Below are 16,369 nucleotides of genomic sequence, written 5' to 3'. Positions count from 1 at the left end.
CACCAGAGGTTTGCTTCAGGTGTCTGGAACCAGGACACAAGTCGTAGGACTGCAAAGGCCCCGACAGGCGCAAACTGTGTAGGCGATGCGGCGCTAAAGGTCATAAGGCCCAAAGCTGCACGAGTCCGCCCATCTGCATGATCTGTACCGGGAAATCCTCGAAAAACAGACATCCGATGGGTGGTCCAGGGTGCCCGGCCTTCAAGAAAGCCGCAGTGAACAACAAATCACAGTGCAGGTAACGCAGCTGAACCTGAACCACTGTGATGCGGCTCAGCAACTGCTTTGTCAGGCGGTTTCTGAGTGGGAGACGGATATCGCCATCATTTCGGACCCATACCAAGTACCCGCCGGCAACGGCAACTGGGTCTCGGATGGGACCAGGAAAATGGCGGCGATATGGACGACGGGTAAATACCCCGTGCAGGAATTGGTGTCTACTACCTATGACGGCTTCGTGGTCGCCAAAGTAAACGGGGTCTTCTTCTGTAGCTGTTATGCGCCTCCGCGGTGGCCGATCGAGCGGTTCACGCAAATGTTGGACCGCTTTGTTGGAAGTTAGGTAGCGTTGAACGCTCGGGTAGCGTCGAACCTTCAGGTACGTGAATGGCTGCAGTATTGTTGGTAGGTACAATTGTTGTGGAGAGATGGCAGAGGTATGAAGTTTAGAAGAAAAATGTTGAATTGTATATACCTGAATGGAATAAAGAGTGTGGCGGTTGCAGATTGAGGTATCAGTCGGCAGCCGTCTAGTTTGATGGAAGATGTCTAGCGTTCTATTTTCATTGTAATTTAGAAACAGTCATCGACGGAGCTAGCCTCGCAATGGCCTTCGAGTCCATAGTGGGCTAGCCTCCAACACGCTTAACGACCGTGCTAACAGGGCGAAGGCCGGTGGTAATAGCGGTTGACTTTAATGCCTGGGCTGTGGAATGGGGAAGCCGTATCACGAACCAGCGGGGTCAGATCCTACTAGAAACATTGGCCATCTTAGATGTCGACTTGGCTAACGTCGGTACCAAGAGTACCTATAGTCGAAACGGAGCGGAGTCAATTATTGACGTCACCTTTTGTAGTCCTGGCCTAACAAGTAGTTCGAACTGGAGAGTAGATGATGGCTACACTCACAGCGACCACCTGGCGGTTCGCTACAGTATCGACTACAACAACAGCAGACAGCGGATAGAAGAAGAGGCGGCTAGGCTAAGGCCAAGCCCTCGCAGGTGGAAGACATCATACTTCGACGAAGGGGTATTTAGGGAGGCGCTCCTCCGTGAGCGAAACTTAATCGGTTTAGACGGCGACGAGCTGGTAGCGGTGCTCTCACGTGCGTGTGATGCGACCATGCCTAGGCGAGTCCACCCTGGAAATGGGAGGCCACCGGCTTACTAGTGGACCGACGCGATTGCGGACCTGCGCCGCGCCTGCCTACGGGCTAGGCGGCGGATGCAGCAAGCACGATCAGAGGAAGAGCGAAACGAACGGAGGGTAGTGTTCGCCGCTGCAAAAGCCGCGCTTAAGACCGAGATAAGAGCAAGCAAAAAGGCCTGCTTTGAGGGTCTCTGTCAGAGTGCCAATACGAACCCGTGGGGTGACGCCTACAGGATCGTTATGGCCAAGCCGAGAGGTGTGATGGCTCCTACAGAGCAATCTCCAGAGATGTTGGAGGGGATCATTGCAGGACTTTTTCCGCGTCATGATCCTAGTACTTGGCCTCCTTTCGTAGGACAGCCAGGGACTGGGGCTGGCGATGAGGAGAGGGTCACCGATGTGGAACTTGCGGGAATAGCTAAGTCCCTTAGCGTAGGTAAGGCCCCAGGTCCGGACGGAGTTCCGAACCTGGCCTTAAAAGTAGCTATTGCAGAGGCTCCCGAGATGTTCAGGTCTGCTATGCAGAAATGCCTGGACGAGGGAGTTTTCCCAGAAGCTTGGAAGAGGCAGAGCCTGATACTATTGCCAAAGGCGGGGAAACCACCCGGAGACCCGTCGGCATATAGACCAATATGCTTGATTGACACGGCGGGGAAGGTGCTCGAAAAGATCATCCTCAATAGAATGTTGAGGTTCACCGAGGGCGAAAATGATCTTTCGAGTAACCAGTACGGCTTCCGGAAGGGGAGGTCCAGCGTAGACGCTATCTTGTCAGACCTTGTTAGACATTATAGACCAATCCGGAGTATAACTCCTTGGTTAAGCCTTTGATATAAAACGGGGGAAGGATATAATAATCGTAATATGGCCTCTACACATCAATAGGTCAGTTACTCATCGACCCCGTTCTAGATGTCAAGAAGTCAGATAATTGGATAAAGAATGGACTTGGATTCGCTATAATCGAGTCTGATTGCAACCTGATTCAAATAGTGGAGACACTAACCATGGAGTTTCTTTTCCGTTCCAGTTTCAGACGCTGCTTTCAAACTTCGTATGATAATTTATTCTTCAGAACTAAAAAATTGCTTTTTTTTATCAAGAAGTAAAACTATAATTACTTTCTGAGTGGATTTGTTTCGAACTTAAAAGCAGTTTAAGGAACAAATCAGGGTTTTTCATAAAAGACAAAAGCCTAAGGCGCAAATACGTGCTGCTGCTGTAACAATGAGCAAACATTTCAGTACGAGGATACTTCCGCTATTCTAGAGGACTAGGATTACAACCTGGCGAAGGTTGTATTTTGCTGCTCCTGCAGCATCGAGTGGAACAACGATTCCTCGTTGTGGGCAAGTTCTCGGGGCGTTCCCTGTTCGGCAATTTCGCCGTCTTTCATCACAATTATCCGATCCGTGTTTTGCAGCCCGTTCAGTCGGTGAGCAATTAGGATAACGGTTCTTCCACGGAAGGCATTTTTCAGCACAAGCTGGATGGCGGATTCCGCTTCGTAGTCCAGGTTTGCGGTTCCCTCGTCGATGAGGACGATTTTGGACTTTTTAAGTAGCGCTCGCGTGAGGCATAGAAGTTGTTTCTGACCGGCAGACAGGTTGGATCCACTGGGGTCCAGTTTGGCATTGATACCCCCGAGGGCTTGCACCAAAGGACTCGCCAGGCAGCAAGTGATGGCCTCCCAAATCTCAGAGTCCAGGTGTAATCCACGGGGATCGAGATTCTCCCGGATGGTTCCATTGAATAGGAACGGATCTTGAGACACTACGGCTATTCGACTTCGCAACACATCCAGTGGAAGTGTAGCAATGTTGACGCAATCGACTGTGATGGTCCCCGTCTCGAGGGGAGCTACTCTCATTATGGATGCTAAAACAGAACTCTTACCTGCTCCGGTTCTTCCGACAACTCCGATCCTCTCGCAGGAAGTGATGTGCATCGAAACACCTCTTAACGCTAAAGGCAGGCGTTCACGATACTTGAGGCAGACATTATCAAAGATAACCACTCCCTGGTAAGGCCATCCGAAGGGTGGATCCACCGATCCGTCGTAGTTGATTTCTTTTTCCAGCTCACAGTATTGGTTCACCCTTTCGACGGCGACGAACTCCTGTTCCGTCTCGGAGACCGCATTCAGCAGCCCAGACAACAGCCCCGTAATCGACAAGGCGTAGGAAATAGTCAAACCGACCATTTCCGGTGACGTCAGATGAGCTGAAGTGATGGCAGCCAACAGCCCAGCTCCTCCAACCAGAAACGCCCCCAAAAGCTGTAGCCTTAGCCCGAGCCACTGTTGTGCCGCGGACGATGACAACTGGGCCTTAACACTCTCTTCCAACTTGAACAGAAAGTTCTTCTTGAAACGACCTTCTCCGCGCATCGCCCGGATCGTGGCCATTCCCTGCAGAGTCTCGGTAAAGTGGGCGTACAACGGCGACAAGGCATTGCTGGACAACCGTTTGATATCCCTAGAGGCGTACCGGTACTGATTCTGTAGTGTCAGGTAGATTGGGCACAGTGGTACGATGAGCAGCCCAAGCCAAGGCATAGCGTACAGACTGATCGCGAGGGCACCCATCAGGCCAAAGAACTGAGCCAGCAAGATGTTCAGGATAAACGGCAACGAATCGTCGATCGTGTACACATCGGACGAAAAGCGATTCAGGATGCGTCCCAGCGGCGCCACGTCGAAGAATTGGAACTTGGTCTGCGGAAGACAATAAGAAGAATGGAATCATTCGGTTTTCAATTTATACAAATCTGGAAGCTTAAGCTACAAAAAGTGATGTGTTTATAGAAGCGATACTCACATAAACCACACTGTTCAACAGTTTGTCGTGGATGCATTTGGCCGCCTTAATGCCAGCATACGCGAACAGAAACGCTCGAACCAACGTGATGAAAGAATTGCCAACTGCCAGTCCACTGTAAATCCCCAGATAGTACAGCGTTAGTGTCTTGTTGTCCATCTGCAGTGCCTCTTCCTGCTGCAACTCCTCCGCAAACAGTGAACCGTGGTCCACTCCTCGCACCCACGAGGACACGAAATCTTTCACCATACTGAAGAAACTGTCCAGTGATCCCACGTTCCAAAAATCCACCGTCGTCCCGTTGGAAGTGCCATTGTTGGACGGCACTGGACCCGGATTGGACGCTCCCACCCAGTAGGCCAACCAAGCGTCGGACAGATTCCGAGACACCTGCATCAGCAGCACCGAAACAATTACCCAGAATCCAAGCGAACGCCCGGTAGCTCGCCAATAGGACCCCAGCACGTTTCTATCCAAATGGCCAAATTCTCGACTTTCCTCGGCCATCACGCTGTCCAGGCTGTGGCTGTCCTCGTCCTTGGGTGGAGTGTTGTGTGGCTCGTACTCTAAGGTCACCTGAAATTGCAATGAGTATTTTAAAACGTTTCAATACAGATCGTTCTATGGCAAGCACTTACCGTCGGTGACAAATCTTCCCCTTCGTCCTCCAGATCGCTTATCATCGATCCGGAAGCGGTGATGTCGCTCTGACTAACTACCCCGTTTTCCACGTGAAGAATCTGGTTGGCGCGGCTCATCACCACCGGATGTTGACTCACGATGATTCGGGTTTTATCCTTGAGCAACCCAAAGATACAGTGCCGTACAATGTGCGAAGCCACGTGGGCATCCAGCGCCGATAGGATGTCATCCAACAGGTAAATTTCCTTATTTTGATAGATGGCTCTCGCGAGGGCAATTCGAGCCCTCTGTCCACCCGACAGGGTCCGGCCCTGTTCTCCCACTCCGGTACTGTCCCCCTTCAGCAAGTTCAGATCGTAACTCAAGGCACAAGCATGGATCACCGCCTTGTACCGGGCGTCGTCGTACATTTCTCCCCACAGAATGTTCTCCCGAATCGTCCCCCGTTGGAGCCACGCCGACTGGGCCACATAGCCAAATCCTTCGTCCACATTCGAAATGGCCACCACACCCTGGGTGCATTTGAAATTCGCCAGGATCACTTCCAACAGCGATGTCTTCCCAGCTCCCACAGGACCTTCCAAGCACACCAGCTCTCCCTGGCGGATTTGAAGGTTCAGATTGTGGAAGCGGAAGTCCACAATGTCCTCCTGGATGAGACCGAGTTCCTGTCGGCTTCGTTGCACCTCAAACTGGAAGTGGCCGTCTTTGATGGCAATTACAACCGGTCGACGTGAGGCTCCGGAGAACGCTGTCTCCGTCTGGTGCAGTGGTTTGTAGTATTCGGCTAGGTTGATGTTGGGAAGCTGTGAAAAGGAACACATTTAACGAATAATTTTATGGAATTCAATTTTCAAAGTATTTTTTGTGCCTTGTTGGATGTACCGTGAGTGTACCAGTAGCCGCTCATGACCCAATAGCCGCTCACTGTTGAAAAAATCAAGTTCACACGCAAAAATACACTCTTTACCGTGTTGATATTCTTGGACAATATAAATTAGACGAGAGCAAAGCCATTTTATGCAATATTTACCGGATAACACACATTTTAGAAACAAAACAAAGACATTTTTTGAGCGGCTATTGGGCTCAAAAAAGCTGTAGGTAATTTCATGTGTTCCAATAACCGCTCACGCAAAAAAAATCGACAAAATCGTTAAATCTACCGATTTTAGTACATAGTGTGTTTAACCCCTATTATACACTCCTACGGAACAGAAAAAATAATTGTAAAAACATAGAGTTGCAAAAATAATGCACTTTTTCGCAGAAGTCTATTTAAAAGATGGTATAAATTTGTTCGTGAGCGGAATAAGGACCACTTTGGTCTCACACCAAATGTAATAAAATCATACTTTTATGAAAAGTTCTACATAAGTCTTGATTTGTATCTGATTGTACTTAGATTGAACTAACATAAAATGGAAAAACATTACAAATTGGCTTAACAGTCTTTCAACAGATGATGTTTTTCTGAGAAACTGGCCTTAGTTGAGCGGAATCTGGTACTCTGATGGTATAAGTCGTTGTTGTCAGTTCTCCATTCTTAAAAAAACTGGACATTTCATGGGCGTAGTCCAACAATAATTCAGAGTTCCAAAAAAAATATTTTTAAAAATCAACTGTTCTAATAAGACCGTTCGCAATGCTGTTTTATTTTGTATGGCGAGTTTTAAAATTTTTGAAACTCGCCATACAAAACAAAACAGCATTGCGAACGGCCTTAAGGGATTTTATCCACAATGATCAAACCATTATTACTCGAGAACCCCAGGAAATTTCGCCAGGGATTTCTCGAAGAGAACCACTTCAATCTTATCATATAATTTTACCAAAAAATAAGCTTGGCTGAATAGCTAAATTTTGTGATGTTTATTCATGGAATACAAAAACAGCATGCCATTTTTTTCCAGATATGCTGGAACCGGTTACGTTAGGAAAAAAGAAGGACTTTGTAGAACATATGATGCTATAGAGTGCAGTTATGCGCTACTACTACACGAATTTTCACTAGTATTCAATTAAAACAAACGTCATGCTAAGAGTAAAATACCTGGGATTTCTTTACGAATTCTTCCTCGAGAAAATCCTTTAGGCATTTATTCAGGAACTTCTCCAGGGATTCTTTCAGAAATTCCTCAAGGGATTTCTCCAGGTGTTTTTCCACCGTGAATTCTTCCATGGGTATCTTCGAATGAATTTAAATATTCTTATATTTTTACAGAAAGATGAAAATTGATTAATTGTTTGTGGTTCTTGCAAGGTTCAGATGTTTTTTTTAGGGTTTGTTCTAAGAAATGTTTCAATAATACCTCCCACGATTCCTTCAGTGTTTTTTTTTACAGACACTTCTGCAAAAATGCATCGACGAACTCCTCCAGAAATTTTTTCATAGCTTTCTTCTGTGATTCCTGCATGGATTGCTCCAGAAAATTTTTCAAGAATTCCTCTATGGGTTTCCTCCGGGGATTTCTCCTGAGATATCTCTCTACCTCTACCTTCAGTGATTGTTCCAGTGCATTTTTCAAGGATTCCTCCAGGATTTTCTCCAGGGATTCCCAAAGTAATGTCAACAGAAATTCTTTAAGGTATTTCTGCAAGTGTGCCTTAAAATATTTCTTCAAGAATTCCACAAGAAATTCTGTTATTCTGTTATAATCACCGCATCCCCGGGCCGTGGCCAATCTGCGTTGAATCGCTGGGCGATACGTCTACCAGTAGACTTGTATCTGCCCTATGCTAAACCGATTAGCATAGCAAGTCCTTTCCACTGATGAGTAGACTCGAATGTCCCGCCCTCCACTATTACCCTGTAACCGTTTGGTTACAAATTGTTGATTTTTGGTTTTGTATTTGTTGTATTTGTCGGACCCTTCACGTTTCTTGTGTAAAGTCAGAAGGAAATACCACAGAAGTGATAGGGTTCAGTACCGCTGTGAATGTATTCGTCGGCTATCAATTTCAAAACATGGCTGGCTGAATGCTAAAATTAAAATTAAGTGGAATGACGGAATGGGAGAAAAGATAATTCGAACGGCCATCGCTTAAAATTAGGCAGAAAAATCAGGCGTCCGTGTGCTTAAGACGTGTTCCTTAAACAGTGCAGTGGTTGAACCAGTGAACCCCCCCCCCCCTTTTACTAGCGGTTGCTAGAGGAATCTTTGGGGAAGATACCGCTCAGGACCTCTTTTGTTGGACCTAAAATAGGTCTCCACCGTCCAGCACACGGCTCGGCCCGCGGAACCGGGAACGGTTCCCGCGCCTAACCGACAAGGAACATCAGTCCTCATAGGAGGACGTACAGCTCGGGCCGAAGGCCCTAAACGTTAAGGAGCTTTCCCCTCTCGGCCGTCCAAGGTGGCCATGCCACGGCCGGTCGATAGCGTCTAAGAGGGAAGACGCCTGCATCCCCCCCCAGCAACGCCCGCTGGTCCCGTCGGCCGAGTACCGGCCTAGACACCGCTCGCCCCGCCATCCGGCGAGTTTTCCGGCCGCACAGCTCGACAGGAGTCGCTGTGTCGGCCATCGAACCCACCACCAACGAGAAGCAGCGGTATGTACCGGTACCACCGAGCATAGATAGGTTACACATAACAAATTTACACTAAATTATTACACAGAACAACACGCACACGCCACAAAATAGGTTTTTAATAAATTATGTAAGTAACGTGAAAGTTCCTTGAGTTAGTTTTTTGTATTCCGCGAAAGCCCTTGATTACCCAGTAGCTAGCCGACCCTGGGATTGCCGGAGAGTCTCTTGCGTCTTGAGTCGGCCCGGCACTGTAGTATTGACCGATAAGTTTCACTTGGCACCCAGCCAAAAGTCCGCGAAAGGTAATCAAGGGACCGAAGTAGCATACAAAAATCTAACGATTTTTGCCGACGGGAGGTGGCAGGGATACGTGCTTGCACGTATGTTTCGCCCCTTACGCACTATCCTAAACTTATGGTGGATAAAACTGCGATTAATCGAGGCTTTTGCCTTCAAAAGAGGTCCTGAACACACATAGGACACATTTGCTTTTGATTGTCGTTTTTACCGTTTGAAAATTCGTCGATGTTGGCAAATGTTGTTTTTCGCGTTTCGATTCTATGTTGTATGTCCATTATCATAATTGAACTTTATTGTTTTTGTCCAATCATAATGACAACACACGCGCACTATTTATTTTAATCTGTCTGTTTTGATCCGTCCCATTGTTTTATGATTTTATTTTTTCACCCACAACACACTACGCAGATTCTCATACACAATGACTCGCAAGCGACGAGCAAAGGCTGAAGCCAATTATAAACCAATCAATTGGCAGCCGTCGACGTACGATGCGGACGAGTCGGACTTAGAGGAATGGTTTGAAATGCCTCGTCCGTTGCTCTCGACGCATCCTAACTACCCGCTAGAGGAGTTAGAGCTGGACCTCGAAGAAACTTTGTCGACCATTCGGGAGCAAAGGACTTCGGGGGTGATGATGCCAGCAGACGTCGTTAAAATCAAGCGAATCATTTACCTTTTCATGCGTGACATGAACATCGTCACATGCGATGTAAATTCTCGCTATTTGCCCCCCAGCGCGACGTGCGAGTATAGGGCGCCGGAGTCAGAACCAGAGGAAGAGATCGAGTTGATCATCCCTAGTTCTGATTCCGAAGACTTCGAAATGTCCTTCAGCGAGCCCGAATCTGATTCGGAAGACCTGCTTCAGGTAGAAATGGGAACGAAAAGAAGCCCAGTGTCACGCTATTCTTCCGGTTACTTTTCCCCCGATTTTGACACCAGTAAGTCGGTGCTTCAATCTTCGAAATTTCTCCGAGACTTACCTGGTAAAGCTTTCCAAACGTCAAAAGATCAAACTTCGAACCCCGAATCCCTCCGAAAGCAGACCCGGACGTTCAAGATCCGGAAAAAGGCCAACCTAAATCTTCGAGCGGAACCTACGGCCAAAGAACTGTGCAGCGAAAACCTAACTTCGATTTTGGAAACCTACTCTTCATTGAACATTCCTCGTTCCGGACGCACACCTGGAACCACCCAAAAAGGCTTTTCTTTCAATAAAAAGAAGAATAAACATGTCTAGTTTCTATCTACGATAATTTTTATTTTCTTTTTAGTTTCACTTCTAATTAATCCGGCAGTTTGCCATCCATCCGGTGAGGTGCGGGAATAATTACCTTTCCCCAGTTGCCGACGGCAGACATCGCTGAATGGAAGTGATCTGTAAAAGAGTAAATGAACCACTTTTTAGCAAATTTAACACCGAAGGACTATGGAATTGTTAGTCGATTGTGTTAGTTGTAATGAGAATCGTTAGCTGTTAGTCCTAGATTAGTCGGACCGACGGATGAAAGACTCCGATCGGTCGTAAGAAAGGCTAGCATGCGTGGAAAATTAGATCCAACTTACCTTCAATATATTCGGGGATCCATAGCAGGGCTGACAGGACCGGAGGAAGAAGCGAGGGGTGAACAAGTTTCCTCATCTTCCCCACCTGTGGAGTGCCTGTGAGGGGATTGCCCACTGTAGAAATCGGCCAAGTCTAAAAATCAATTGCAATCATTAGTATGATTGATTATTTTACTGTGTACACAGATTTACTCACCTGATTGCATCTTGCAGAGCCAAGATGTTCATCACGGTTGTCCCGGGAACTTTATGGGAGGCAATGGACCAATCTTTCCTTGTAAAGATTGCCGTCGCATTGGCCAAAAACCCAAGAATGGATGGATCCATTCACCTGAAAACGACACAATACATACCAAGATTAGTCTTCGGTATGTTTATACACATACGTACGTATTACTTACCACGAATACATCAGAAAAGGCCACTTTACAAACTTTAGCACTTCGTTCAAGTTTTACCCGACTGCACAGCATAAAGTAAACATAAACATAACGAACAATAGAGATGCTGTGTCAGTCCACTTTGACAGATTCATGACGTTTCGCAAACTGTCACTGTCACTGTTGTGTCAAACAGTTTGCCCGCCGGCGAATCAATCCCGCCTGGGGATTCGGCCGTGCAGATCGAATGTGATCTAATGTGTTGTAAATAGTTTATAAATAGGGTTGTAAAATTGTTTTTCGATGCGCATCAATGTAAATTGTTAATAAATGTTGTCTACCCATACGGGATATTTTAAAAGATTATATATTTTTTTTTGTGTACATATTTTGCATGTTTTAATTTATTTCGTTTTCCGATTTTAAAATGTTTATTTGTGCACGTACGTAAAGTTGGTTTTAGCATGTTTTATAATTTATATTTTTAATTTGTTGTAAAGTTTAATTATGATATCGCGATAGTAGTTAGTAGTTTATTAAATTGTTGTTGTTTGTAATTTTGTCAATATTATTTTATTGTTTGTTTTACATCCACGAACCGATGGCGGCCGAAGATGACTTGAGAGAGTAGATTGAAAAAAAAAATGCAAAATCTCTTCGTGCTTTCGCATTTTTTTCATCGGGGTGGTGGATAGTGTAACCGTTTGGTTACAAATTGTTGATTTTTGGTTTTGTATTTGTTGTATTTGTCGGACCCTTCACGTTTCTTGTGTAAAGTCAGAAGGAAATACCACAGAAGTGATAGGGTTCAGTACCGCTGTGAATGTATTCGTCGGCTATCAATTTCAAAACATGGCTGGCTGAATGCTAAAATTAAAATTAAGTGGAATGACGGAATGGGAGAAAAGATAATTCGAACGGCCATCGCTTAAAATTAGGCAGAAAAATCAGGCGTCCGTGTGCTTAAGACGTGTTCCTTAAACAGTGCAGTGGTTGAACCAGTGAACCCCCCCCCCCTTTTACTAGCGGTTGCTAGAGGAATCTTTGGGGAAGATACCGCTCAGGACCTCTTTTGTTGGACCTAAAATAGGTCTCCACCGTCCAGCACACGGCTCGGCCCGCGGAACCGGGAACGGTTCCCGCGCCTAACCGACAAGGAACATCAGTCCTCATAGGAGGACGTACAGCTCGGGCCGAAGGCCCTAAACGTTAAGGAGCTTTCCCCTCTCGGCCGTCCAAGGTGGCCATGCCACGGCCGGTCGATAGCGTCTAAGAGGGAAGACGCCTGCATCCCCCCCCAGCAACGCCCGCTGGTCCCGTCGGCCGAGTACCGGCCTAGACACCGCTCGCCCCGCCATCCGGCGAGTTTTCCGGCCGCACAGCTCGACAGGAGTCGCTGTGTCGGCCATCGAACCCACCACCAACGAGAAGCAGCGGTATGTACCGGTACCACCGAGCATAGATAGGTTACACATAACAAATTTACACTAAATTATTACACAGAACAACACGCACACGCCACAAAATAGGTTTTTAATAAATTATGTAAGTAACGTGAAAGTTCCTTGAGTTAGTTTTTTGTATTCCGCGAAAGCCCTTGATTACCCAGTAGCTAGCCGACCCTGGGATTGCCGGAGAGTCTCTTGCGTCTTGAGTCGGCCCGGCACTGTAGTATTGACCGATAAGTTTCAACCCTTAGGGGGAAATAAGGAGTTTTCAGTTTGAAGTTTTGCATAGATCATGACACCAACTCTTTCTACCATAATGGTTTGAAAATTCTGAAATATCAGAAAACTAATATGATGGAAATAATTGAGATACAAGTTTTTATACAAAATTGAAAGATCAGTTATTTAAAGGTGAATAAAAGAAATGTAAAGTACGGCAGGACAATATTCCACGCCGACATGAAAGTAATGAACAAGCAAACACATGAAAATTCTATTTGCATAGTAGTAGAAAGAGTTGCGTGCCTGTTTATAAAAGTTTGTACTTAACTTGATTGCTCCGGATAATTCCCGTTTGTATTGGGGAACTTCTTAAGTGTACCAGGATAGGTTGTCTTCAAAACAAAGGCGTTTTCTGGAATAAAGACAAAAATAAAAGAAATGCTGGACCGCACAGCTCCGCGGCCCACATATATTAGTATAGTGTTTTCAACAATGCAATTCTTAATCGGTATAAATAATAATTACTAGGTTCTACTTTATATGCTACAAGATAGATGCAGTTTTTTTCCTTTCCACCGTTTTTTAGAAATTAAAGTGTACGAACTTAGTCAACTGTTGTTAGCAGGCCCCTGGCATGAATGAAATTTATCGTAGCCAACATCTAACTGTCTTATACTCATATTCGTGCAAATTGAAACGAGCGTGTAATCAACAAACGCAGCTTTTGTTTGATGTTGTGAGCCACACACGAAATCACATTCACAATGCGTGTTGGTTGGGTTGCTTTATTCAACTAATCACATGCTCCTCTTACCGTACATTAATATTAAAGCGAGTTTGAAGTGTTTTGTGATCATAAGTGGTGGAAAAAATGATTCCAAAAACTGATCAACAAACCAAAATAAACGTTAAACAAAAAATTGTTGATGTTTTCGCATTTGACAGTGGGCGCTATTTATTAGCGCCCAGGACATCCTGTCTACCATGATTCCAATGCATTGATATAGGCCGTGTCAGGGGCCTGGTTGTTAGGTCATGCGACAGTGCCTAAATTCACGCTGGAGGCATGGCAACATCAAGCGTGTGAATAGACAACAGTGTGATTATTTGGAGTCGGATAGGGTCACGTTGGATAGGATGAAGCCAGAGGAGAAAAGGAAATATTTGAGACGAATAAATTGAGGGGCCCAGAATCAAAGGGGTGTAAAGTGACCATTTTGTCGATTTTGAGCTGAACATATCAAAAAATTCTTCAGGTTTCAACCTGTCAGGAACTTTTTTAAGACTATTTTTACGATGAATAGAAAAATTACAATAAATCATTGAGAATTGGGTCGATTTTGAGACTCCATACATTTTGTATGAGATGAAAAATTGGTGAAAAACTTTAAACCACATTTACTCGTAAGTGGGATTATGTCACTTACATCCGTTTGCTACTAATCCCTTCAATCATTATTCTAATTATCAGTTTACTACGACGCTTGACAATAAACAATAATCCAAGCTTACCAATTTGGCACCTTGCCAGGGGAACTTGGCCTTGTATCTACAGCTCAGGGATTAACTCCATGCCGTCAATAAGGCAAATTGTCAACTATATTCTTTTGTGATACTATGACGGAATATTATTTGGAGTAATCTTCTGAGACACACAATCCGGGCAAATTGGATTGTCAGATAACACAAGTTTACAAAATAAAACGAAAGTCGTGAACTTCTGTCAATAACCAAAATTTTTGAAGCACAATTTAGTGCTGATTTTGAAACCGACCTTGAAAATTTTTTTAGTAGAACAGTTTTTGAGTTTTAGCTCAATATCGAGTTTTGCAACTTTTCAAAATATGTAATTTATTGAAATTCAAATATATTGCGTTTTGGTCAACCAATTTTAAATCTTTTTCCATAAATTAAAAGCTGAATACAATACCATTCGATCATCTGAATGCAGGTTTTGCGTCAGATTGATGAAATTCAAGATATTGGCGAGTTTTAGGGACGATCTTCTTAAATTTTAGCGAAATTCCCAATTTTTTTTGAAGAAATGTATTTTTTTTTCAATTAGAAAAAAACAACTTTAAAATTCTTTCTCGACGTTTATTTGACTTATCATATGGAGGCAAGTTACAGTAAAAATTTCAGCTCAATCGGAGCATTGATTACGGAGAATGAGATGTTTGAAGTGAGCGACTTTGCTTAAAAATAGAACAAAAATCGATTTCAAATCATCAACCTTGTATGGGAAGTCGAAAAAATTTCCGTTCTACTGTAATTTTTTCTTTCGCGTTTTCGCACTCAGGGCATGATTCTACACCAAAAATGATCATCAGCTTACCGAGTTCAAAAATGCTGTAAACTAGTGTAATCAGTGCCCTTTCAGCACCAGGTGTCACATCACGATCATTAATATACAGGAGTATAAAAACTACAAGATGTGATGGCCGGAAGAATACAGTGTCGAACCAAACAGCAAGACCACCAGCCGGCTAGTGTTCCTACTGCTACGTCCGACACTGTAGGTAAGCTAACTCCCCCTTCAAGAATTCCACAAGAAATTGATCCATTATTCAATCTGGGATAATTCCAAGTACTTCAGCAGGAATATCTTCCAGAAACCCTAACAAAAAATGTTACCAGGGATTAGCTTGAAATTAATCCAGGAGTTCCTTAAAACATAGTACAAAACATTATTTTGGGAATCCATCCAAAGATTCCAACAATAATTCGTCTAAAAGTTATTACAGACATGGACTCCTTCAAATTGTATTCCTACAGAAATTCTTCCAGTAATTTGTTAAGAAAGCTTTCCTGGGAATTCCTAAGGAATCCCTCATGGGATTGCTTCCGGGATTCCTCAAAATTTTCCTTCAAGAATTTCTCCAAGGATTTATCCGGGAATATCTTCTGCGTTTCTTTCAGAAACAACTCCACGTTATATTTTAAAAATTGCTCCGAAAATTCCCCCAATAACACTTTTTAGAATTCCTTCGGGAGTTCTCTTCTCTTGGAATACTTTCAGGAACTTTTCCAGGAATTAATTATAAACCTTCTCCAGGGACTGTTAAGGAAATCCCTGCAATTGCTTCCAGAATTCCTCCTGGGGTATCTTCAGGATTCCATAAGGAAATTCTACAGGGATTTCATAAGGAGTTCCTCCTTATGAGATTCTTCTTATAATTTCTTCAGGATTTCTCCAAGGATTCCACCAGCAATTTCTTCCTGGGATTCTTCCACAAATTTCTGCAGACATTCCTTCAGGAAGTATTCCAGGGATATCTTGGGAATTGCTGCAACGATTTCCCTAAAAAAATCATCCAGGGTTTCCTTCAGAAAAGTCTCTAGAGATTCCTCTAGAAATTCTTCAGTAAATTCCTCCAGGAGTATTTCTAGAGATTCCTCCGTTAATCCCTACAGTAAATCTATTAGGATATCCTCCAGGGATTCCTCTAAAAAATTTTGCAGGGATTAACTCGGGAATTCCTTCTGTAATTCTTTCTGGAACAACTAATTTTAAAAAATCCTCCAAAGATTCTCCCAGGAACTCTTATTAGGATTCCTCCAAAATTCCTCCTTGTATTTCTTCAGGAATTTCTCTAGTAATTTTTCCATGGATTCCTCTGGGAATTCTTGCAGGGATTTGTTTATGAATTGTTCAAGAAATTCAACTAGAGATTCCTCCTGAAATTCCGCTAGAAATCCGTCTAGAGGTTTCTTCAGGACTTCCTCTGAAGATTCTTTCAGAAATTCCTACAGGCATTCCTCTAGGATATCCTCCAAGGATCCTTCCAAGAACTCCTACAAGATTCATCCATGGTTTCCACAATGCATTCCTCCAGAGATTCCTCCAGTAATTGCTTCCGGGATTCTTCCAAGAATTCCACCAGGAATTCCTGAAAAAATTATCCAGGAATTCTTCAACGGATTCCTCAAAAAAAATCCAGATATTCCTACAGGAATACCTTCAAAGATTTCTCCATGAATTACTTCAGGGAATCCTCCAAGAATTACACCAGGAATTCTCCTAGGCATTCTTCCAGGAAATTTTCCACACATTCTTTCAGGGATTCCTCCTTGGATTATTGC

At 44.2% G+C, this 16,369-nt stretch overlaps 2 protein-coding genes across 2 annotated transcripts in view; one reads left to right on the top strand and one right to left on the bottom strand.

The window, feature by feature from the left end:
* Positions 1–2,422: 2,422 nt before the first annotated feature.
* Positions 2,423–16,369, bottom strand: part of LOC115266773 (ATP-binding cassette sub-family C member 10) — a 59,529-nt gene continuing 45,582 nt past the window's right edge. Inside the window, exons 4-6 of the mRNA XM_029873343.2 lie at positions 4,829–5,638; positions 4,191–4,766; positions 2,423–4,087 (exon numbers count right to left, since the gene is read on the bottom strand). Coding sequence (XP_029729203.2) covers positions 2,651–4,087; positions 4,191–4,766; positions 4,829–5,638 — 2,823 coding nt within the window. The 3' untranslated portion in view covers positions 2,423–2,650. The remainder of the gene's footprint in view (positions 4,088–4,190; positions 4,767–4,828; positions 5,639–16,369) is intronic.
* Positions 8,570–10,365, top strand: LOC115261768 (uncharacterized). Its single transcript, XM_029863659.2, has one exon. The coding sequence runs from the start codon at positions 9,089–9,091 to the stop codon at positions 9,908–9,910; it is 822 nt and encodes a 273-aa protein (XP_029719519.2). The 5' UTR covers positions 8,570–9,088; the 3' UTR covers positions 9,911–10,365.

The sequence above is a fragment of the Aedes albopictus genome, chromosome 2, assembly GCF_035046485.1.
Source record: "Aedes albopictus strain Foshan chromosome 2, AalbF5, whole genome shotgun sequence".
Lineage (NCBI taxonomy): Eukaryota > Metazoa > Arthropoda > Insecta > Diptera > Culicidae > Aedes > Aedes albopictus.
This window is presented reverse-complemented; position numbering and strand designations above follow the sequence as displayed.